Source organism: Lepidochelys olivacea, assembly GCF_965140295.1.
Source record: "Lepidochelys olivacea isolate rLepOli2 genome assembly, chromosome: 1".
Classification (NCBI taxonomy): domain Eukaryota; kingdom Metazoa; phylum Chordata; order Testudines; family Cheloniidae; genus Lepidochelys; species Lepidochelys olivacea.
The window spans coordinates 39,946,793-39,972,480 of record NC_140411.1 but is presented as its reverse complement, the minus strand read 5'-3'; the positions used below and the strand labels follow the sequence as shown (position 1 = coordinate 39,972,480).

Below are 25,688 nucleotides of genomic sequence, written 5' to 3'. Positions count from 1 at the left end.
ACATCATCTTCACTGAGGACTCTGCCTTCATGCTCATTTGTTGTGTTCAATTGTAGGGGAAACTTTTTGTTAATAAGTCTGACCAATGTAAATATACCTTTTATATTGTTACTCTTTGTAACTTTCATGTTCCATGCATTTTGCCCTTATGTATTTGCTCTTGTCTCATCTAGTCTGCTTTTGGATCTGTCTGCTTAGTTCCTTATGCCCTCTCTGATGTTCTTCTGTCTCCAAGCCATTCTCTTTCACTCGGCATCATTTTTTCATCAGCTCAAATGCCTTCTCGGTTAACTATGGTGTAGTCTGACATAGATTTTTCAGAATGTGTGCTGTGGATGCTTTGAGCATGATAATTTTCATTTTATTCCAAAGTTCATTTGGGTTGTTCTTTCACCTGTGACATGCCTCAAACCCATTCTGGACAGAAGTCATGTATTTTAGTTGATTTTAGACAAGTCCAGATGTATCAGAGCGGCTGAATGTCTTAAATGTTAATGTAATGTTTGAGGCTAATGTTGATGATCTGACCCTCAGTCTGCACTTGGGAAAGTCTTTGTCCATTACTCACTCTCCAGCATTGCTGTATCATTATATAGTCAGTTTGGTTCTTTGTCGTGCCTTCTGATGACTTCCATGTATATCAACTTCTAGGATGTTGGGTGAAAATAGAGTTTGTAATGACCAGGCAATTAGAGCAGCACAATTCAACTAGATGTCCTCCTCTCATTTTATAGACCACCAAAACATTGTTTCCTATTACTTCTTTGAGACCCTACACTTCCAACTTTCACATTCAGGTCCCCGATTACAAGGGTGATATCTTTGCTTGGTCTATTAATAAGTGTCTCTTCCAGCCGTTCGTAGAATTCAGCAATCTGCAGCAGCAGCTGTGATAGGAACTTAAACCTGTACAATCAACATACTGACTGCCTTTGCTTGAAGGTGAATAGTGATGATTCTGTCGCTGATTGGGTTGTATCCAAGCACAAACTTTGTCTCCTTAGATAAGTTAAGTGCCTCTCCATATTCTCTCTTTTTCTCAGATCCTGACTGTAGTACACTGTGTATCTATCCATAGTCATGAAATTACCCCTACCATTCCATGAGAGCTCTGAGATTCCACATATATCTATCTTACATTTTTCCAGTGATTTGGCCAAAGTGGTGAGATTGCCTTCATGCATACTCCTCACATTCCATGTTCCATTCCATCATTCTGATGATTTATCTATGAAGGTTCAGGTCATTCTTTTCCTTAGTGTAAATATCAGGCACTATACATCCCAAAGGAAGTACAGTGCTTGACCACGAAGGTCAGGCTGCATTGATGCTTGCCACCATGACAGTAGACAGTGCCACCTTTGATTGGCTGGTGACAGGTGTTAAGTGACATTCAGGTAACTTGGCAAACCTTAGGAAGTCCAATGGCTTCGGATGGATGAGCACTGGAGGTGGGTAGTGGGAGCAGCACTGGAGGAAACATCATCAGAAAGTGGAAGAGTTAAATCTATAGATTTAACCAAAGCAGCCATAAACTGGAGGGAAACCTACTTTCTCCCACAAGAACTATGATGATAGAACAAAGACAAAACATTGATCTATGTATGGAGCTGGGTAGTGAGACCTCCCAGGCCAGAAGGCATGATAGATTATACTGGGAAGGAGGTTCCAGCCATTAAGTGTACAGATTTTGATTATGATGGTGATGTATTGAATCCTTTGGGGATTCCTGATGTTTGCACCAAGTAGAGCCAAGTGGAGCAGAAATCTCTGCACAGAAATACAGCTTTTGCCAAAATGCTAAGTAGGCATCTATTAATTGAGTTTATAAAGTAAATCTGTGTAGAAATGAAAGGTGGTATTATATATAGTATGTTAATGACTTGTAGCAAAATGAAGTGATTGTTGGAATCGGATTATACCCTCGGACATCAGGAACAAGCATTTTTGGCACATGTATAGCAGTAGACTAAAGGTTTTAAAAAGAACCTGATTCTCTATGCCATAAAAAAAAGTAGATTCAGGAGTGAGTGTGCCACAATTCTTCTTTGAGTGATGGCCCTGTAGTGCTCCACTTCAGGTGTTGGTGCATTCCTGTGCCTTTGATTGGAGAATTTCAGCAGCAGTGCCCGTCCAGGTCATGCATGTGCAGTCCCTGTCTCGTGGCACTGTTGGCACCTCACCTAGCGCATGCACAACCCAACCCCCTCAGTTCTTTTTCAGCTGTGCTCTGCCTGAAATAGAGCTCCCAGTAGTGTCACAAAGTTAGCTCGTTTCACGTTAAAATAGTTTACTTAGCATAGTTTTTAAGCTTAGCAGTTCAGTTACTTACTTTTTTCCCCATTTTTCTTCCTAGTTTAAAAAAAAAAGTTTTTCCTAGACTGGCTAAGTTCATCCATGGGGTGAACCACCATCTTTTCAGTTATGCCTGGTTCACCAGGCTTTAAGTGCTGCCTGTCATGTCAAGACGCCATGCCGGTACCAGACGGACACTCGCGGTGTGTCCGCTGCTTGGGTGAGTTGCACATCCCTCAGAAATGCGCTCACTGCAGCATCCTAAAGGCTCAAGCTTGGAGGGACAGGGATCTGTGCCTCAAGCTCATCTTAATGGAGAAGTCTCTGCACCCAGCTTCAGACGTCAGCCAGCAGTCTACCTCTGGAAAAATATTTCCAGAGACTTCACCCTCTTCTCAGAGGAAGGCTCATTCTTCTAAAAAATCAATGAGCAAACAAGCAGCAACTTCTCCTCAGAGAGACCGGACCAAAAAGAAGTGATCTCCAGCTCGGTCTCTCTCCTTGATACCGACTGCACCACGGCTGAGTACCTATGAAGCACTGGGATCCTCCAGCAGTGCCTGCACAGTGGCCTTTGCCAATCCCCAGCGATCCTGTGCAGAGTCAAGAGGCAAGAGCAAGCCTACCTCCTCCACCATCGACACCGCTGAAGATGGCACCAAGACCTCCAACACAGGCTATGCCTGCTCCACCAGCTTCCTCAGGACTGATGAGTGCATCGACAGTGATGCCATTGGTACCAGCAACTCTACCACCAAAACCATCAGCACAGTCGACTGTGATACCAAAATTGTCGGCACCAAGATCTTCAGTGCTGAAGCCATGGCACCACCCCACTTCCTTCATCAGAAAGACCTATTAGTATTGGTGATGCTGGACTCACCGTTTTTCGGCACCAACGGCTCTGTGGTGCACACAGTACTGAAACAACCCATCTGTCCAATAGTCCCTCCATTTTCCAGCATGGAGGAAGAGGATTTTTTTTCCTCACACCACTCCTCACCTATAGAACCGGACCCAACCCCTTGACCTCTGTGATTGAGGCCTCATTATAGGCATGACATACAGCCATGGTACGGGCACTTTTGGATGGCCTCACCCATGCCATTGCTCACATAATGGCCTTACTGGGACCCCTAGGCCACCTATGGAAGGCAGTACAGCAGGCTCCCCATTTTCTATAGGAAGGGGATTAGATTGACGTTGCAGGCATCTAGGGTGGTGGGGGGCAGAGTTCAACGAGGCAGTTGTCAGTGGGAGGAGAGCATAGAGCAAGACACCATGCCACCTACTAACAATTCCTCCTCTTCCCTGGACGAGGATTATACCAACACCGGAACTCCGTTCACAGGAGGTTCGTCAGGTTTATCCTGTGAACAGACCATTATTAATACGAGGTCCTACCTTTCGGCCTTTCCACAGTGCCTCAAGTTTTCTTTAAAATTCTTACAGTAGTAGTGGCACACTTGCGCAAGCAAGGAGTATTAATATTCCCCCTACCTGGACGACTGTTTACTAAAAGTACCCAACCCAGCAGATGCTGTCAACATTACTTACAGGGCGATTGCCCTTTTCCAGAATCTGGCGTTACAGATAAACACACAAAAAATTGACTTGAAAACCCGTTCACCAGCTAGACTTCGTCAGGGCCCATCTCGACACCCTGAAAGCCAAAGCGTCATTACCAACCAACAGGTTTATTATTATGACCAACCTCATCTCTTCAGTAATGAACAGTCCACACATATCAGCACACACCTGCCTTCAACTCTTAAACCACATGGCTGCAACCACATTTGTGGTACGACGTGCATCTCCACATGCGCGATCTTCAAGGCTGGCTCAGAACCATCTACATGGCACACAAACATGGCCTAAACAGACATCTTACGATGCCAACCAAAGTCAAAGATTCTTTACACTGGTGGACGTAACCCAACAACTTGTGCATGGGGATTCCTTTTTCTCGGGATCCACTCTCTATGATACTCACTCCTTGATAGGCTGGGGGAGTTCATCTGCAACACCATACAATTCAAGACAGGTGGTCTCCCTCCAAAACATACTTACACATAAATCTGTTAAAACACTGTGCAGTTTGCAATGCGTGCCTCCCCTTCCTGCCATTGATAACGAGACTATACAGGTAAAGACCGACAACATTGCTTGCATGTTTTTTATATAAATCGACAGGGAGCAGCCTGATCCCACTCCCTATGCATTGAAGGCATGTCACTGTGGAATTGGTGTATCTGACACAATATCAATTTCTCAGCTTCCTACCTGCCAGGCTATCAGAACATTAGAGTGGATACATTAAGCAGGAAATTTTCTCACAATCACAAATGGGAACTAAACGATGTGGTCCTGCTGAACCTATTTCAACAGAGGGGACCCCCATCTATCGACTTCTTTGCAACATTGCAGATCTACAAGTGCCCACGGTTCTGCTCGAGAACAGTTTGGGATCCCAGTCACTGGGGGATGTCTTCCTCCTCAAATGGGAGGTGCCACTTCTATACGCGTTCCCACCAATACCATATTATTGAGGGTAATAAACAAGATATGAGTGGACAAAGCCAAAGTCATACTGATAGCCCCAACATGGTGCAGACAGACTTGGTGCTCCCACCTGTTGCGGATGGCACTACATGCACCACGCACTCTCCCGCTCCAGCCGGACCTTCTATCAAAGAATGATTGGCAGGTCCACCATCTGAACCCGGAAATACTTCACCTGAAGGCATGGCTCCTACATGGTTCCATCATGACAAACTAACCTGTTTAGCAATACTTTTTTAACCTGTTCCAAACAGAAGGAGGTCAACCACACACCAGACTTACCTTCAGAAATGGAAGAGGTTTGCTATATGGTGCCAAGCCAAGCAAGACAGTTTCCATAACTCTGCCCGTGATATTGGACTACATCTTGGAGTTAAAAAACTTGGGACTATCCACTAGTTTGATCAAAGTCCATCTTGTGATGGAAGGCTATTAACGCCTTCCATCACAAGATTGATGGGATGTCATTGTTTGAGCACCTGATTACCAAACACTTTCTTATGGGCATACAGAACATTTACTCTGAAGTACGCGCACCCACAGTGCCATGGGCCTTGAACCTGGTATAATGCTGCCTCACTGGAGACCCATTCGAACCCTTGAGGCATGCTATCTGATACATCTGTCAATGAAGGTAGCATTTTTAGTAGCCATTACATCAGCCTGCCATGTGGGTGACTTAGGGGCTCTCATGGCTTACCTACCTTCTACCGTTTTTTTCCCCAAGGACAAGGTCACCCTAAGACCACATCTTATTTATACCTAAAATATCTTCATCCTTCCACATAAATCAACCAATCCACCTTCCTGTATTCTTTCCCAGGCCTCATGAGAACACATAGGACTACATACCCAGGGCATTAGACTTGCACTAGCGTTCTACCTCAATAGAATTGAGCCTTTCAGAAAATCCCCAAGGATGTTTGTCTCCACTACCAAACGCTCTAAACACTATGCAATCACCCAGAGCTCAAGATTGAATGCACTACTAGAGCTAACATGATTTTTTTCAGATTATCACAGTGAGAAACTAAAATTACCATAAGCCTTCAGTAAATTTAATGAGGCCTTAAGTAGTCTTTGAAAGTTGTCATGTGCCTAATTAAATTGAAATTATTCATAGTGCTGTGTGACTCTCAAGTCATTGCTACGGCTATGTTTAGTCACAGGTATTTTTAGTAAAAGTCATGGACAGGTCATGGGCAGTAAACAAAAATTCACGGCCCGTGACCTGTCCATGACTTTTACTATATATCCCTGACTCAAACTGGGGGAGAGGGGTGAGTTGGCCCGGGGGGTGCCGTGGGTATTCAGGTGAGGAATGCGGGTGCTTGGAGGATGGGTTGCTGGGACTGGTGCTGGTTCCCTAACCAGCTCCTTGGAAGTGGCGAGCTCCAGCTCCTAGGTCCATGTGCTGCCTGTGCTCATCCCAAGCCCTGGTTCTGCAGCTCCCATTGGCTGGGAGCCACGGCCAATGGGAGCTGCGGGGGTGGTGCCTGTGGGCGGAGGCAGCATGTGGAGCTAGGAGCTGAGGGAGGGGAGTTCCTGTTGCCCTTCCGGGGAGCCCCCCCAAGTAAGCACCGCCCTGCACCCACAGGCCTGAGCCCTCCCACCCCCAAACTCCTGTTGCTGGGCGGCGGGAGAGCCCTAGCTGCTCAGGTGGTTCCCGGGTCAGCCACATGGGTTGCTGCAGAATTCATGGAGGTCATGGAAGGTCACAGAATCTGTGACCTCCTGGACAAACACGGAGCCTTAGTCATTGCTAATAACTGGCTTGCCAGGAAGAGTTGGATTAATCTGTGTTATTGCCAGTTAATTGATTGTTACTAAAGTAAATACACTAAACATAATATAGAGTTTCTTTAAAGTCTTTAATTTATATTTTCAGGTAACACAGCAAGATGTAAGGAAAGAAAATCCTCTGCAGTTTAAGTTCAGGGCTAAGTTTTTTCCTGAGGATGTATCTGAGGAGTTAATTCAGGAAATAACTCAGAGACTGTTCTTCCTGCAAGTCAAAGAAGCCATTTTAAATGATGAAATCTATTGTCCACCAGAAACTGCAGTTCTACTGGCTTCCTATGCTGTCCAAGCTAAGTATGGAGATTACAATAAGGAGATTCATAAACTAGGCTACTTGGCCAATGACAGACTTCTCCCTCAGCGGTAAGTGGGAAACTGCAGCTGCTTTATGGATGCTGCAGAATTGTAAACTTGCTAATGAAACATTTTTTTAGCTTTTAAAATCTGAGTATCAGTTTCTTCAATAATATAATTCATCTTCTCTTTAACGTTAGGCCATATGGTGGTGGTAGTTCTCTGAAGTGAGTTGTTTGTTTTATTGGTAAAATTTAGGAGTAAAGGAGGAGATCGTTTTGGCTTTGAGTAGTGAAGAGTAGGCATCAGAACCGTACAGTTCTTGTGAGAACTGAATTTTTTGTAACTCTTCAGCTATGTCTTGAGGTAACTGCACGTATTTAGTCGAGCAACTTCCTCTGTGTTCCAATGAGTTTATATTAAAGTGATATATAATTCGCTTTCCTACCTTTTCTCTGGAATCAATGCCTTATGTGAATAAATATTGGAAACATCCAGTTTGCAAATCAATAGGGATTTTTTAATAGAGCTGGGCAAAATATTTTGAATAGTTTATTTGCCAAAATATTCAGTTTTGGTAGACCTGAAACTACTAGTGAATTTGACATGAATGTGCCAAAAAATGTTGATGGGGCACTAGTGGTGGTGATGCCCTCCTTATAACTATTAGCCCAATTGTTAAGGCACTAACCTGGGATGTAGGAGACCTGTGTTCAGCTCCAACTGTACGGGGGGATGTCAGCAAACCAGTAAGTGCCTGAAACCACTATCGTTTATTGCTAAAAGCAGCCAAGTCAGCAGGCCATAAAGTGGCCATGTAGAAAACTCAGCTTGACCAAGGCAAGAGGGGAGGGGGTTTCGAGTGCCACAGAAAGGGCAGCTTGACCCCATGTCCTTCCTGATAAGAATTGTGTTGAAGTTGCTGATACATGCATTTTAGAAGAGCAGGATGTGCCCCAGGAATGTCTGTTGGGGCCTCAAGGTTGCAAACTCTGGAAAAACCCACACCTGGTTAATCAGTAATCAGAAGGAGCCTCTTGCTCGCCCATTGGAACTGCTTGCTTAACAAGTTTTCTTTAAGGGATATGTCATTCTATCACTAATGTATAAATAAGGGGGAAAAGTTTGAGGTAGTGTGACTCTTCAGGACTGGACTTTCCCTCTGGATGCATCTTGTTTTCCCCACCTGCCACTGTGCCACTTGAGAGCCACACTCAGCTTCGGTAATTATCTCGGTTTGGGGGTGTTTTACTAACCTGTTGTGGATGTGTGTAAGTGCTTGAGACTAAGTAAAGTTTAGCTTTAAGAGAAAGCAGTCGTGTTGTCCTGTTTGTGCCGGCCATCTATTGGTCGGATGGCTGTGGCTTCCCTGATTTGTTTCCTGACACCACCTCACACAGAGTAAAAGTTACCAAGAACTTTGGGTTGAAAGAACCCTGGGTAACACCCCCTTTGCCTGATGTGGAGAAGGGATATGAACTTGGGTATCTACATTGTAGGAGTATGCTCTAGCCACTGAGCTATGGAATATGCTAGCGTTGGTCTCTTTGCCTCTCCTGATCAAGTTTCTTCACTTTCTAAAAATAATTAAGTAGTTCTTGAAGCAGCGATGTGAACTTCTCTCTCACATCCTTGGTGAGTGCCTTAACCATCAGCTTACAGATATTCTGACCCTTTCCCTAGCCCAGTGACTGTATTGTTGTTCATATACTCCTGGAGGAATTTTGCGCCTCTGCGCATGCGCAGAATTTGTGTCTCCCACAGATTTCTTTGCTTCCCCACAGAAAAATGACTTTCTCACAGGAAAGCAAAGGGAAGCCACAAGAGCAGTCATGTGACCCTCCCCAGCAATATGTTTCAGGTGCCCAGGGCAGCTGGCAGAGGCAATCACTGTGGGGCAGGGACTGGTGGCTCCTACCCTTGCACTGGGCTGGGCTGGTGAGGACGGAACTTCCTTTCTCTGCACAGCATCCAGGGCCAGGTCAGACCCACCCCCAGATTTCTCCCCCAGCTACAGGATGCTCTGCAAACTCTTCCCTGCTTCCTGCACCCATCGCTCCTCAGCTGCAGGGAGAGGGATCCCTATACAGGGAGCTGCTCCCCCTTCATACCCAGACCGTCCTGCCGAGCCTCACCCCCCGCATTCAGAACCTCCTTCCGATAAGCCCTGCTCTCCCTGCACCTGGAGCACCCTAACAAGCCACCCGGATCCCCAGCCCACTTCCCCAGTATCTGGACCCCGCCTCCCACTGAGCCCCAACCACCTTCACCTGTACTCCCCTGCAGAGTCCCATTACTGTTGCACCCAGAACCTCCCAACTAGTACCTGTGCATCCAGATCCCCCCCTCCCACACCTGGATCCCCCACTAAGCCACCTGCACCCAGATTTCCCCGCACAGAACCCTTTTAACCCACACTTGGATCCCCCCTCACGCTAAGCCCCTCCACACTTGGATCCTACATTGCTGAGCCTGCCTGTCTACACCTGGTGCATCTGGTGTGGGCAGGCAGCCTCTCCACTGAGTCTGTGTCCTGGAGGCGAGCTGCATAGTGATCTCCTACCTCTGCGTGGCCTGTGCTCCCCAGTGCCATGGTGGAGCCTCCACATTTATTTGACAAATAAGATTTGCAGAATTTTAAAATAATTCTGTGCAAAATTTTTAATTTTTTGGCGCCGAATGCCCTCAGGAGTAATTCATAGTGGCAACTCATAGTTATTCAGAATGACAATGTTTCATTCTCCCCAGAACAGATGTTTTTGATTCATCAAAATTTTCCAGTGTGTGTTTGATTGTTTGAGCTGAACAGAATACTTGTTCTCATTTTTCAGAACTACCAGTGAACTGAAAAATCAGTTATTTGCCTGATTCTTTTCCTTATTTCACATTTATTTTTCATCTCTTGAAATTTTGGATTTTTTCTGGTACTTCTTCCCCTTTTTTGTAATTTACGTTAAGTTACTTAACATTTTTATAAAAACATATTTTTCCAAAGAAATCTAAATGCTTTCTAATAAAAACACAAGGCTAAACAAAGTTTAACAATCTAAAAAAAGAGAGAGCTTCTCCTGGCATCCTACCTAAAAACTTACAGCCTGTTGAGATTGAGATTATAATATGGTTTCTGAGCATGTCTATAGCATTGTGTTTTCCTGTACATATTAGCAATCAAAAAGTATTAGAACACTAATGCCCATAACCATAATATATAGTTATGCTAGTGCTCTTTGTGTGGGTAGCACAGGAAGATTCTTACTACTGCTACTTAAAACAATGCAGTAAACAAGTGTATACTTGGAGGTAATGTTCCTGTTCATGCCACCAAATTGGAGGACAGGAGAGTGCTACAAGCTGTAAGGTGAATAAAAATCTGAGTTCAGTTGGCTAATCAACAAACAACCCAGGGTTTATTTTCAGTTACATGTTTGTGTGACGTTATCACTGATACATGTATTTCTCAGTATCCCTCTACTCTGCCCGCTTTGTTCTCTTGAGCAGCCAGTTTCAAATGGTATTTACATGAATTCTATGATTAAAATTTGTGGAAACTTTAAACTCTGGTAGAGCAAGCAACAGAAGTATGGTATGAGAGGGCAGTGCAAAATGGGCCTGTGAAACAAAACCAAGCATGTCTGTCTAATTTTAGGCTTTCTACTCTTAATAAATTGTAGTTTCAACCTAGAAAATATGGAGCTACTAGGACTGCTCACGTATAAGATTTCAATGATTACCCAGGATATTTTTGGCCAGATTGGCACAGTCAAGGCATTTCATGCTGCTTCTCTGTATGTATGTACTATAATGTGTTTCTCTAGTTTTTGTGTTAAGTTCAGGGCCAGACTTAAGGACAATGACAAGGGACTGCTCATCTCCCTGTACTTTTTAGACTCTTAAGATATATAAACCATTTATGGCTTCAGATCATTTTAAAGGACAAAAAAACAAAAAACAAACCCACCACCTCTGTGGGCCTCACTTACATTTTGAAACTGTAGGGATACGAAGGTTGTTGGAGAGCTGTAGGTTGAGAGATAGTAAGTAGAAATATCAGACTGCTGCCATCTTAAGTAGATTTGAAAAGTGTACATTTTAAATAGTTGTGTACAATGCATCCAATTGTTCATCTCTTGACCTAATAAAAATATATTGTACCTGCTCAGAATTCAGTTTTCAAATGCTCCGAACTATTTTCCAAATCAAGTCCCCCCCACGCCCCAACTCAGACAAGTAAAAGGATAGTTTTTAAGTAACTAAAGTTGCTTTCAGTTTCCCATAATTCAAAATCAGGTGGCTGGATTTTGCTTTAATTTTTATGAACAAATTTATTTTGGGGAAGAGATCACTGTGATGGAAAACTTGTGAACTAAACATGAAATTCTAGTGTTGATGTCAGCACGTGAAAACCAGAAACTTAACAGAAAGTGTCTTGCAGGCTTAATAAGAATGGCCATGACTGGTGCTCACTATAGTAAGATCTGTTACTTAAATTGAAAGCTCTTTGGGGCAGAGATAATCTTTTTTGCGTGCGTGTGTGTGTGTGGTGCCTTGCACAGTAGAGGCCTGGAGTGTATGTATTGCAGTACTATCTGAGTCCCAGCCACATACTTATTTAACAGTTTTAAATATTCTAATATTGAAAGCCTTTCTCAAAAAGAAAAGCAAGTTTAAGTACGTTGAAGTTTATTTTGTACAAGATTAAAGCTTGGACAAGCTTACTGCTCAGACTCCAAAGTGTGGTCTTTTTTTGAAAAGTAACTGTGATAATTGGATTGTTCGGTCAGTTTTCTCTGTAGGTGAGCTCCAGCTGAAATATGCTTAATTTAAAATTCAGACATCCTGTTTGTCTTCAGTTCAGATGTACTTTTTAACAGCCAGCACTGGAAACTCTGCCCTGGGTATGATGGTCAAGTTCTGTTTTATTCTAACATCTGTATTTGTCACCAGTAACGGTCAGTATTTGAATTGTATTGTATGAATTGAATTATTGGTGTATGAGGCAAAACAGAATCCAGTTCACTGACCCATCGTTGAATGGTGCTAGAAAGAGGAAAAAAAGTAGGTTTCAGAGTAACAGCCATGTTAGTCTGTATTCGCAAAAAGAAAAGGAGTACTTGTTGCACCTTAGAGTTAGTCTTAGTTAGATTAGTCTCTAAGGTGCCACAAGTACTCCTTTTCTTTTTGAGAAAAAAAGTAGTAAATGTTACTTTTGTCAATAACAAGGAAGAGGTGGAACTCAATTGAGCTGATCTCTTCAGTAAGATTACTTCTGCACTCTCTCTTCTGACCAGTCACCCTTTAAAACAGTTTCTACAGGAATGTTAAAAAAGTTAGCTATGTATACTAAAAGTGAGAGAGAACTTTCTGTGGTTTAACTTTTAAGAAGACATACAAAGACTTTTAATCTTAGTAACTAACTAACATAAATAAACAACAGTTCCTTATATTGTGCACTTGGTTTCTGCTGTTGCTGTGCCAGGCCATGTTGCTGTATTATGCTTATATGTTCTAAGAGGTTGAAACACATGTCCATGACTGTAGCTAACATGAACAATCCTTAAACTAATAACGTCACAAGCAGTTTTTAAACTTAAGTCCTGAAACCTAGTCTTGTTTCTTTTGCAAGTACTCCCATGTTCTCTTCCAGCTAACAGCAGAACTGGTGGTTTAGTTCTAGGAATAAACTGAAAAGTTTGGGTGTATTTGTGGGTGTATAGGAGTTCTTTAATTCATGCTATAAGAGTTGGAAAGTTTTCTGTTCTGTATTTTGTCTAGTTCATATTCAGACCCAGTATCTGTATCCCACAGATTTAAATTGCTGAAGCTATGAATTAAAATTATGCATGGATATGCTTGTGTCACAGTGAAAGTTTAAACAATTGTTAAAACTGAAACTGGGGTGTTTTTTTTCCCCTCAGATTTATTTCACTCTTTTAGACATCTTGGAGTACTTTGAAAATCAAATTTTATAAAGTGTGTATTAATGAAAATGCCAGTTAAATATTTTACCCTGAATCTGTTAACCTTTTTTATTTGGCATAAATATTATGTATTAAGTTCAGGTATAGAGCTTATAACTATCTGTGTATTTTATGGATCAGATCATTTGTCCTTTTCATTTCATAGCAGCCTCTTTTATTGACAGTGTTCTAGAACAGCACAAACTGACAAAAGAACAGTGGGAAGAAAGAATACAGAACTGGCATGAAGAACACAGAGGGATGTTAAGGTAATTATGCAGAAATTGTCCCATGTAGCTTAAGTTTTGGGGGTGGGGAGGTATTTCAAATTACTTTGGTTTTGTTTAACACTCCCTCCTTTCTCCCCCCCCCAATCCAGGTCAGACAGGAAGGATGACCTAGTTGATAGGGCACTAGACTTGGGTTGTGATGTTGAGCAAGTTAGTTATCTATCATGTGCCTCCATTCCCCATCTGTAAAATGGATGTAATACTTCCCTAGCTCACAGTGGTGTTTGAGGATAAAATTTAATGATTGTGAGGAACTCAATACTATGGTGATGACAGCTGTATAAGTACCCAGATAGAATTCCAGGTGAATTCCTCAAGAGGAATTAAATAAAATTATTAACTTGAAGTGTCAAATTTAGGCATTCTTTAGTTTCTCCACTCATATACATCATTTATTTTCGTTTGTCTTAGTTACCCTATCTTCTCTCATCAGGGAAGATTCTATGATGGAATACCTCAAGATTGCACAAGATCTGGAAATGTATGGAGTCAACTACTTCGAAATAAAGAATAAAAAGGGTACTGAATTGTGGCTAGGTGTTGATGCTTTGGGCCTGAATATTTATGAGCATGATGACAAGTAAGTTGTTTGTATTATGTGTATTATTATAAAAGTGTCCCAACAGAAATTAGGACCCCATTGTGTTAGGCACTATACATACATGTAATAAGAGACAATTTTGTCCCAAATATGTTACAGACTAAATAACAAGAGAGAGAAAGTGGAAGAAAAGTTCACTAGTGGAGGTTTTTGAATTCCTCTCAAATTAAAGGGGAATTTACTCCCACTTTGTGGGTTTCAATTTGGACTTCCACATTTTGAAGATTGAGTGGCTTACAAAGTGTTTTTTTGTATGGATGCTCTCTGTGCTTCCCACTCTCTTCAGTGAGAGTAACAACAAGGACGATATCTTGTTAGTATGGCGGAAGTGGAAGTACTCTTTTAAAATAGGAAGCATTTTATTTGTAATAGCTACAATTAAAAGGAGAGCTTGTAGAACAAAGCTGCACTCGTATAAAGTGTAATTTTTTTATTCAAAGAAAACTCTTAATAGATTGAAACATCTTGTTCTGTTTAGGAGGTCAGAGAAGCTTTCTGTCCACCCATTCCTCCTTTGTTCTCTTTCCCCATCATTTCAGATATAGAAAGAATATATAATAAAGCAACTCTTTAGAATCACGATACTAGCAAACAAAGTCATCATGAATTTTCTGAATTAAACATTGTGAGCTCAACATCACATAGCCAATACCATCTACATTCAAAATATCTGCCTTCAAACTAATAAATGAGGTCCCTGAGAGTATTCCTGGCAAACCTAAATTGCCATTAGATGGCACTGTAGCTTCTAAGAGTTGGAGGAAATATTCATTTAGGGCGATGAAATAGAAAGAAATACCTTTTTCTGATCTGAAATACATCTTCAGTTGCTAACTGCTGCTCGTGTTTGTAATTGTGATACTGTAATGTAAATGGAAAAGACTTCTAGTCCAATTGAGAAAAATATTCATCATTGATGTAATATAATGCAATGCACAACATGTTCCAACTATTTCTGATAAAAATTATATCCGAATGTTTAACTGAAAACAATGCAGGGGATGAAGTTTAAGTTGAATTATGGGAATCAGTGTAGCAACTCAAATTGCACAACTAACTTCAATCAAAATGCAAAATTACTTAAGGAAGATGATTTAACTTCTGTCTTTGTTATAGTTACAGACTTTTGAGTGTTTCTTTTGTGAAAACAGTCACTCATTTTATAACAGGTATACTTCTAATTGTTTATAAAGGGGCAATAAATTATTGATTTTTGTACCAGTCTTATAACATGAATAGTATGTGTTAAAGATTAAAGGATATGAGCACATCAGTAGAAGGTGCTATAGTTAGTTATAAGGAAACTTTTGATTCCGTACACTGTATAACTATCTGTAACAATTAAACATTAATTAAATATCTGTCAACTATTTATCATTGCTTCATTAACTGTTTGGTAATGTAACCATAGCATATAAAGTGTGACTGAAAAAACAATACAAAGTTAATAAAGATGGATTTAAATATTTGGTGGGAATGCATATTTTTGTGCCTTTGATTTAAAAATAGTTTTTTGGTTTTGTTTTGTTTTTTGAAGGTTGACACCCAAGATTGGTTTCCCTTGGAGTGAAATCAGAAACATCTCATTTAATGACAAAAAGTTTGTCATAAAGCCGATTGACAAAAAGGCCCCTGTAAGTAAAGTCTGTGGGATATTTTTCTTTATGTATGAGGATTTTAACTATGATCTAACATGCTCTGACACTTTTGCATACGCACTAGCTCTTCTCTGCTGTGTAAATGGCACCAAGAGCCCCTCTCAATTACTTAGACTTCTCAGTTGTGGAATAACGCATAATCAAAAGGAAATGTTCATTTTAAAGTATAGAGAGAATATGCTATTTTTATCTTGTTCTTGTCTTATCCACATTTTGGATATTGTTTGGATGATTTTTGGATATTTTTCCACTAATACATTATTAGTGCAGGTTGGACAGCTGCTGTACAGTATCCCTTAAAGTTACACTTCTGCTTTTTCCCAGTTTTCTTACAACTTTTTGCTGCTGTCCACCACTGCAGCATCTTCCTTCTGAAGTATAGGTTGGGGCACAAAATTAAACTTCATGAATTAGCCAAAATATTAAAGTAAACAGTGAATATTCTCCCACTGTTTTCAGAACATTGATAGTTCTTTCAGCTGGTAGTCCTGTAGATCAGTGGTTCCCAAACTTTTTACTAAGGTGACCCATGAACTGCTTTTTTAATCTTTTTTGTGTGTGAGAGATTCACCTACCGTTCAAATTTGGGGGTTGGGGTTCCAAAATCATAGGCCAGCATCCTTCTCCTTGTCCCTCTGAAGGGGCACCACAACCCTAATCCCAGCTCAGTGCAGAGGGGAGGCCCATGGGGTTTGAGTTGGAAAGTAGGCCCAACCTGCATTCACTTCACAGTGGAGGGGTGACTGGACCAAACTGAGTGGCTCTGTGACCCTGTAGACCAGGTTGCAATGCCCGGAGTGGGGAGCTTGGCCCAGCCATGTAGGACAAGAGCTTCCACTATAGGGTGAGTGCAGTGTTGGCTCACTTCCCCCTCATTCCCTGGGCCTCCTTTCCATGCCAGGCTCATGGCCTATTTTACAATCTTTCTTGAACTCATTGTGGAGATCAGGACCCATCATTTGGGGAACACTGCTATAGATTTCTGCCATTGGACTGGCAAGAGATAAAATGTCAAGATTGCTGTAAAATTATATTTAATCTTACAAATCCAAACATATAATGCATTGATTTTAGCTTAAATTCTAGATTTTTAGACTGTAAGAGCTGCACTTAAATTAAACTTAAAATATTTTGTTGCTAGGATTTTGTTTTTTATGCACCTCGTCTGAGAATTAATAAGCGGATTTTGGCATTGTGTATGGGAAATCATGAACTGTACATGAGGAGGAGAAAGCCTGATACAATTGAAGTGCAACAGATGAAGGCCCAAGCTAGAGAGGAGAAACATCAGAAACAGTTGGAAAGGTATGACATTAAAAATCTTTTGTGAACCAGAATAAAATACATCTAAAGCATTTTGTGAGAACAGGCCATGGAATCACAAAGTACCTGGGGTCCCAGAAGGTAAAACTCTACCTGTCCACTTCTGAATATGTAAATTAGATCATGGATTGATAAGGGTCATCTGGCTTTACTAAAAAACCTTGTCTTTGTCAAGTAGTGTTTCTTATGGGTGCTCTGTTCTACGTGTGCTTGCGCCTCAGATAGGAGCTTTTACGGTGTGTTGAGGGTATGCCTGATTCTCCTGGGTTTAAAAGTTCCCTTTTGTGCCGAGAGGCTGTCCCAGTCAGTGACAGACGCTCCCGGTGTGTCCGTTGCCTTGGGGAGTCGCATGTTCCCCAAAAGTGTAGTTTCTGTCTGAAATTGAAGTTGAGGGCCAGAAAGAACCAGGAACTTAAACTATGTCTCCTTATGATGGAGGGTTTGCTCCAGCCAGGGGCCACCCCACTGTACAACGGTCTTCGAACAGGTCTATCACTTAAACCTCGGCACAGCACGCCTCTAGAGTACTGAAGAGGAAATCTATGAGATCCTCTCAAAAAGACTCTAGAAAGTGGTCTTCTGGATAGAGAATCCACCTCAAAGAGATGGTATCAGATTCAGACACTCACTTTGGCACCTACTGATTGAGCAGGTGCTTGGACTAGATGACCTCCTGAGGTCCCTTCCAACCCTGATATTCTATGATTTCTGACGAGGCGGCAGGTTCCTCAGGTACTGTGACCACCAGCAAGCCTAAGGACTCTAAGGATTGCAGCTCGGGAAGATCAGTACCATCAGGTGATAGGAGTGGCAGAGAGTAGATGACCTGCTCTTCTAAATTGGTACTGACAGAGTCTACTAGGTCCTCAGTATCCAGCACGTCAGCTCCACAAAAGACCAGACCGACACCTGCTGGTCATTCATCGGAGAGCATGAGACCTTTGGTACTGTCTGTGCCTTCTGCCACAGTTACCCCTGCCCAACTTGCCTCTTTGATACCGTACACTGTTCAGTACTGCAAGAGTGTTGATTTTCTTGGGACTTGGCAGTAACAAACACCTGAATCTCCCCTATTTGGCACCGACCCATTCTTGGTACCAACCACTTCTCGTTCACAGAGATTGCCCAGTACCGACGGAGTCTATGCCTATCTCTACCAAGTGAGGAGGAGGAGGATGGGGACTTTTCATCATTTTCTCACATTTCTGTCTGAGGCTTTCCCTTCCATTATCAAGGAACTTTCTATCCCAAGACCTCTAAGGTGTCGGACTATCCTTGTGAGAGATGTGCTCCACCATGCTGGTATGGACACACTTGGGTGCCTGCACCCATACCTTATGTACCACCTCAGTAGCCATACTGGGACCGTTGAACCCTTACAGCAATTCTCCAGGGCCCTAGTTTTTTCTTACCAGGAGAAGAGCAGACAGTTTCCACCAGCCTCTCTTTCTAAGGTTCCTGATCCACAAGTGGAGATCTTTGAGGGGCAGGAAGCCAGATTGGACAGATTGCCCTTTCTCCTCCTCAGATGAAGCTGAAATGCCTTCTCCATTGTCCTTGGCTGATTTTATACTGTTCCATGTCCTCATTAAAAGGATAGTGGACCCCTTGCAAATTCCACTGGTGGAGGTTAAGGAATTGCACATAAATTACTTGATACTCTGCACACTTCATCATCTGCTGGCATTGCACTACCTGTTAGTGAGGCCTTCTTAGACCCTGCAAAAATAATTTGGCATACTCCAACCACAGTACCATCCACCCATAAGAGGGCAGACAAACAATTACGTTCCCTCCAAGGACTCTGAATTTTTATTTTTCGCACCCATCCCCCAACTCTCTTGTAGTTGGTGCTGTGAATGAACATGGTTGACAGCACCATGCTAAATTGATATGATACAGATTTAACACATCTTGATTTATTTGGCTGTAAGTCATACACACTGGCTACCTTACGATTTAGGATTGCCTGTTATCAAGCCATCATGGTGAAATACAGCCATACTAACCATTCAAAGTTAAATGCCTTTTTTGAGCATCTTCCAACAGACCAGAAGGAGCAATTCCAGGTGATCATCACAGCAGGCTGACTACGCTCTAGAGCCACCTTGCGCACTCTGGGAATTTACACCCCTGCACAAAAAAGAAAGTTCAGTAGGTCCCAAATGGCACAGAGATCTGATTCCTCCCAGAATCGTTACGAACCTCAATGTAAGGGACAGCGGTTCAGAAGGAGACCAACTACTTTTCAGGCATTGACCTCACAACCCACAATTTTGAAACTTCAGATTTGACTGATTAAAACATAAGTACGGCCATACTGGGCCAGACCAATGGTCCATATAGCCCAGTGTCCTGTCTTCTGACAGTGGCCGATGCCAGGTGCTTCAGAGGGAATGAACAGAACAGGTAATCATCAAGTGATCCATCCCCCAGCACCCATTCCCTGCTTCTGGCAAACAGAGGTTAGGAACACTTCAGAGCATGGTTTTGCATGGATTGGTCAAGGTGCTGAGTTGCCATCCCCATTCTTATCTGCTGCAAGAATCTGCAAGTCTCCCTCACTTCGGTGACTGCCTTTCTCATTTCTGTCAGAATTGGGAACATATTGCTACGGACTAGTGAGTGTTGGAGATTATTTCAACAAAATACTCCATCCACCTTACTTCCCTCTCCGCAACCCATCCCCCTTGCTGTCCCTGTTCAGGACCCCTCTCATGAGCACCTTTTGTGACAGGAAATCGACTCTCTTCTGAATCTGGGTGCTCTAGAACCAGTTATTTTTCTTGCTCATGACCATTCTGTTGTAGGAGTGTGAGCTCGTCACATGCACTGGCGCTGGAAGTTTTTCCCTCAGTGGTATCCGTAGGGGATCAGCTCTGGTGCCCTCTGGAGTGGTGCACGTTTGCACCGGTATAAGGGGCACCACTTACCACCAGTGACGGTGCTGGAATGTCTCCTTACTTCAGCAAGCTTACTCCTCTCAACTGTGTCTAGTTGTGAAATTTTTGTATTTAGTTAAAGATTTGTTAGTTTTATAGTTCCCTTAGTGTGGACTTAGTGATAGTGTGTTAGTCGCGAACGGGACTTAGCCTAGGGATGGGGCATGCCCCGGATTTCAAATCTTGTGACTGTTGCAAGAAACCCATGCCAGTCAGTGATCCCCCCCCACAGAAGCTGTCTGAAGTGCTTAGGGGAAACCCACATTAGCAACAAGTGTCTTATTTGCAAGAACTTCAGACCATGGACCAAAAAGGAGCAGGACATTTGTCTCCGAGCACTCCTTATGGAGTCGACTCTTGCACCAGCCTCAGAGCCAACCAGATTGGACTCTGCTCCTAGCACCGTGGCCTTGGTGCAGAGCATGCTGCCGACACCAGTCTCAGACTGGTGCCGATCGCGATTCCCGTTACCAGCTAAAAAGCAAAGAAAGGCCGGGAGGGGGCATTCTCCTATGTCCTGTAAAGGGAAGGAGAGAGCCGGAGGAGAGCAAAGACCGCTGCGGGGCAGCTCTTCCCCTCCAGATGGAGGTCGGGCCCCGACTCCCGCTGAGTGGTTGAGCACACTCCAAGACCCGCCTGCCATCTCGGGGAGCAGCAGAGGCATTTGGCACTTGGCGGTGCCATCCATACCTGAGGCCTTTCAGGCCACTAAGGACATTCTGTCCCTCCCAGTGCCACCCACAGCAGCCAGTGAGGTGCCCTGTTCATGGGGTAAACCTGCGTTGGGACCCTTTCAGCGGTCCCCATCAATGCGGCACTGCTTCCCGCCACAGGGGGTGCCCCCTCAGCACACGCCTGAACATTGCCACCAGTCCCCAGCTGAGGGGTTGGCTTGTCTGCCAGAGTTCCCAGCGTTGGTCCCCGGACTCCGAGGCAGCATTCCTCGGGCTTGAGGCATCGATTGCCAGTGGGTTGGTGCAGACCCGCAGAGGCGTGGCACTGGTCCACAGAGCCCTGGTGCTAGAAACGCCCAAGCTGCTCTCCCATCTCATGCACCACTCCGGAAGGTTGACACGCCAGTCACCATCGCCAGAATGCCAGCATGGTTCACCACGGGCGCATCTACGGTCTCAGACACGTCGGTCTACTCGCTACCACTCAATGGAGCGCGTCACTCGCTAAGTGTAAGGCATCTATTGCAAGGGTACCATCCATGATCCACCGAACGCTGCTGCTGGTTAATGGGATCGTGGCACAGAAAGCCATCAGTGAGGTCCAGGGCCAGAGCCAACGGGATCAGGGTAGACAGGCTGCCTCGTCATCATCCTGGTCTCCCAGATAAGTATCGCCCTCCTTGGGCTCCAATAGCAAGGAGGAGATCCTGCCTGCAGGCCAGGGTCATCTGTCGGGGGCAGTGACATTCCCTGCTGGACCACCAGTGGCAGCATGGCCCCATAGTCTGTGGCCTGCCCCCTGGCAACTCTGGAACCCCTGGAGATTTCCCCAACTGTCACAGGGGCATAGGTCGGCCTCACGGGCATCCGACAGATGATCAGCGACAGTCTCCCGCCCGCCCCCTGACTTAGACGTGGAATGAGAATGGGCTTCCCAGGGCGAGCCAGCCTTGGCTGAGGCTCCCCTGGCAGAAGTGGTGGAGTTGGCAGACCCATCTGTACCTGCGTCCTTGTCCTCTTCACCTCATGAGGTGATAGTGGGGCCCTCTCACCTGGTTCTCCAGGACGATGCCAAGGCTCACCAGGCGCTCTTGAAGAGGGTTGCCTCAAACCTGGGTCTGGAAGCTGAGGAGCTGGCGGAGCCCTCGGATTCCCTGTTTAATGTATGGAGTGCAGTAGCCCCCTCCAGGGTGGCATTGCCAGTGCACGAGGGAGTGGTAAAAATTACTAAGGCCCTGTGGCAGCCACTCTCCTCACTGCCCCCCATCTCCAAGAAGGCAGAACGAAAATACTTTGTCCCCGCTAAGGGGTATGAGTATCTTTATACCCACCCTGCCCCAAGCTCACTGGTTGTGTTGGCAGCCAATGAGCACAATAGGCAGGGCCAACCGAGATTGATGCCTAAGAACAAGGAGGCAAAGATGCTTGATCTCTTTGGTAGAAACATTTATTCTACATCCAGCTGAAAGTAACCAACCATCAGGCCTTGCTTGGCAATTACAATTTTAATATTTGGCAGTCTATGGCCAAGTTCATGGACTCACTGCCAGAGGAGCCTAGGAAGAAATTCCTGACTATCCTCAATGAGGATAGGGCAGTGGCCAGGGCAGTCCTCCAAGTGGCATCAAAAGCAGCAGTCTCTGTGGCCTGGACCGTGGCCTGGACCATGGCCTCGGCCATTTCATGAGGCAGGTGTCCTGGGTGCAGTCATCAGGCCTTTTGACGGAGGTTCAACAATCCATCCAGGACCTCCCGTTCAGTGGCCTGCCACTGTTTTCCGAACAAACAGACAGTAAATTGTATGGCCTAAAAGAATCGAGGGATACCTTGCATATCCTAGGGCTGTACACGCCGGGGCTGGCAAAGAATCGGTTTAAGCCACAACAGATCCAAAGGTTTGGGAACCAACCTCAGCTGGAGCCCTTCTGTAAGAATGACAAGGGCTATAAGCGCCGGCAAAGTCATCAGCCGGCATCCTCTGCTCACTCAAGCTCCACCTGTAGTCAGCCGGGTGGTAAGCAGGCATTTTGAGGGTGTGCTTGAGGGCGACCTTCTAGCCTGTGTCCTGGCTCCTGCTCCCCTATTATTTTCCAACCTCCTATCCCCCCTTGAAAGGCTCTTTCCTCTGATCCGGGATCTGGTTCCCCAATGGGATCTCAACCTAGTCCTCTCCATGCTCACGGGTCCGCCCTTCAAGCCCATGGCTTCTTGTTCCCTTTCCCACCTGTCATCGAAGGTTGCATTCCTGGTAGTGATTACCTTGATGAGATGAGTCTCCAAGATTAAAGCCCTCACTTCAGAGCCCCCATACATGGTATTCTACAAAGACAAGGTCCAGCTGTAGCCTCACCCGGCCTTCCTGCCTAAGGTGTTGTCGCACTTCCATGTCAACCCAAGATATCTTGCTCTCGGTGTTCTGTCCAAAGCCTCACATGACCAGTGCAGAGAGGCGGCTGCACACTCTAGATGTCAGGCGCACCCTGGTGTTCTACCTGGAGTGCACCAAGCTCTTCCGCAGATCAGCCCAGCTCTTTATCCCAATAGCTGACAGGATGAAGGGCCTTTCAGTGTCCTCTCAGAGAATTTCAAGTTCGATCACCACCTGCATTAGTACTTGTTACAAGTTTGCGCAGGCTGTGCCTCCACCGGTAGCGAAGGCCCATTTGACAAGGGCACAGGCGTCTTCGGGTGCCTTCCTGGCACATGTCCCTATACAGGATATATGCAGGGCCGTGACATGGTCTTCAGTACACACATTCACGACGCATCATGCCATCGCTCAGCAGGCCAGAGATGATGATGGCTTTGACAGAGCTGTGTTGCAATCGACATGTCCATTAACTCCTCCCTCCCTCCGGTGGTACTGCTTGGGAGTCACCTACAATGGAATTGACATGAGCAAGCACTTGAAGAAAAGATAATTACCTTTTCATAACTGTTCTTCGAGATGTGTTGCTCATGTCCATTCCATGACCCTCCCTCCTTCCCCGCTGTTGTAGTTTCTGGCAAGAAGGAACTGAGAGTGGGGTGAGCTGGTAGCACCTTTTATACTGGTGCATATACGTGCTACTCCCCTACGGATAGCACTCAAGGACAAACTTCCAGCACCAGTGAATGTGGCAAGTACACACACCTACAATGGAATGGACATGAGCAACACGTTTCAAAGAACAACAGTTATGAAAAGGTAACTCTATTTTCCCACACAACACAGAGGGAGGAGATTGTACTCCAGGTAGTTCCTGATTCCAAAAAAGAATGGCAGTTGGAGACCTATTCTAGAGCTAAAATTACTCAACAGATTTGTAAAGATTCAGAGGTTCAAAATGGTAACTCTTGTAGCAATAATTCAATCATTGGACTAAGGGGACTGGTCCTCAGTCTTCAAGATTTTACTTTCATATAGCAATCCAGCACTCCCACAGAAGGTTGCTATGCGTCACTCTGGGTCAAGAACATTTTCAATACATGGTGCTCCCGTTTGGTCTCTAGTCTGTGACCAGAGTGTTCTCAAAAGTTCTTTCTCTGGTAATGGCTCATCTTCGCAAACAAGGAACTCTGATTTTCCCATATTTCAGTGATTGCTTGCTCAAAGGGCAGTCCTTCAACGAAGCTTCGATGGCCACTCAGAGGGCTGTAGACCTATTTCTCAGACTGGGACTACAATTAAACATACAAAAGTACACCTTAACCCTAGTACAACAACTGGAGTTCGTAGGAGCTTACCTCGATGCAGTAACAGCCAAAGCATTTCTCCCTTCTTACAGGTTCATAGCCCTAGCCACTTTAGTCACTACAGTTCAAGTCAACCCTCAAACGTTGGCCAGAATTGTCTTTGGCTATTGGGACATATGGCAGCTGACACCTTTTTAATAAATCATGGGAGACTTCACATGTGCTGCATCCAGGGGTAGCTCAGAACTGTTTTTACTCACCAAGCAAACTACTCTCCATGCCTTTTGGTAGTCAAAAAACGCCTTGACTGGTGGAAGAACCCTCACAATGTTTTCACAAGGGTCCTCTTCGCTCAGCCATCTCCAACACCAGTAATGAGAGGCATCCTTACTGGGATGGGGAACTCATCTAGACACTAACACTGTTCAAGACAGATGGCGGTCTCCCGAGTCCACCCTCCACACCTTACATCAACTTGTTGGAATTCAGAGCAGTCAGAAATGCCTGTATCCATTTTCTCCCACTGATTAGGGGCAAATACATAAATATCCCGATGGAGAACATGTTATGCATGTTTTATATAAACCGCCAAGAAGGAGTGAGATAACCTTCCCTCTGCCCCAAAGCAGTGGGACTTCGGAATTGGTGCATACAAAACCAGATCAGCATCTTAGCAGCTTACCTTTTGGGCATTCAAAACACCACAGTGGATGCCCTCAGCAGACATTTCTCACAAGATCACGAATGGGAGATAGATCCCACTATACTCCACATATTTCAATGTTGTGGCATCCCACAGATACCCCTTTTTGCCAAGAAGTGGTCCCAGTTCTGCTCAAGAAGTGATCTGGGTCACGTCGTTGAAGTCCAGGCATTCTGTATGCATTTCCTCCAGTTCCACTGATATCCAAAGTGCTGTTCAAGATCAAGAAAGCCAAGGTTATTCTCATAGTTTCAACATGGCTGTGACAAACATGGTTTCCTTACCTCACTCAGCTTGCTGTTTCCAGACCATCCCCTATCTCCTCTCTTGGATGGTCAAATCATTCACCCCAACCTCGGAGTTCTCCAGCTGAAGGTATAGCTAATTAGATGGTTTGTGTGGTTAGAAACAACTCGTTCTGAGCCATGAAGAAAGTGTTGTTTCATAGCAGGAAACAATCTACTTATTACACATACACCAAAAAGTGGATGAGATTCAAACACTGGTGTGACCTAAAACATCTTTCATCTACATACTCTCCTTTATCATTTGAACTAGATTACGTTTTAAAGCTAAAAATTACAGGTTTATCTTTAAGCTCTGTAAAAGTACATTTGGCAGCTGTTACTCATGAGGGCATTCTGTACCAAAAAATTTAAAATTCTGCACACACTATTTTAAAATTCTGCAAGTTTTATTTGTCAATAAATAAATGCAGAGGCTCTAGCATGGCAGTGGGGAGCACAGGCCATTGGCTGCACGAAGGTGGGAGATCGTCTTGCAGCCCCCCAATCCCCCATGCCTGGAACACGGACTCAGCGGTGAGGCTGCACCCAACCCTGACACAGCACAAGGCCTGGGCCTGCCACAGAAACACCCTGGGACCCTTCTCCTCTGTGCCAGGCGCACCAGGT

The 25,688-nt window shown here is 44.3% G+C and overlaps 1 protein-coding gene across 2 annotated transcripts in view; it reads left to right on the top strand.

The window, feature by feature from the left end:
- RDX (radixin) overlaps positions 1-25,688 on the top strand; it is a 132,260-nt gene that overhangs the window by 91,540 nt on the left and 15,032 nt on the right. For both annotated transcript variants that reach the window (XM_084630921.1, XM_084630920.1), the window contains exons 5-9: positions 6,746-7,020; positions 13,094-13,177; positions 13,632-13,778; positions 15,337-15,433; positions 16,599-16,762. In XM_084630921.1, coding sequence (XP_084487047.1) covers positions 6,746-7,020; positions 13,094-13,177; positions 13,632-13,778; positions 15,337-15,433; positions 16,599-16,762 — 767 coding nt within the window. The remainder of the gene's footprint in view (positions 1-6,745; positions 7,021-13,093; positions 13,178-13,631; positions 13,779-15,336; positions 15,434-16,598; positions 16,763-25,688) is intronic.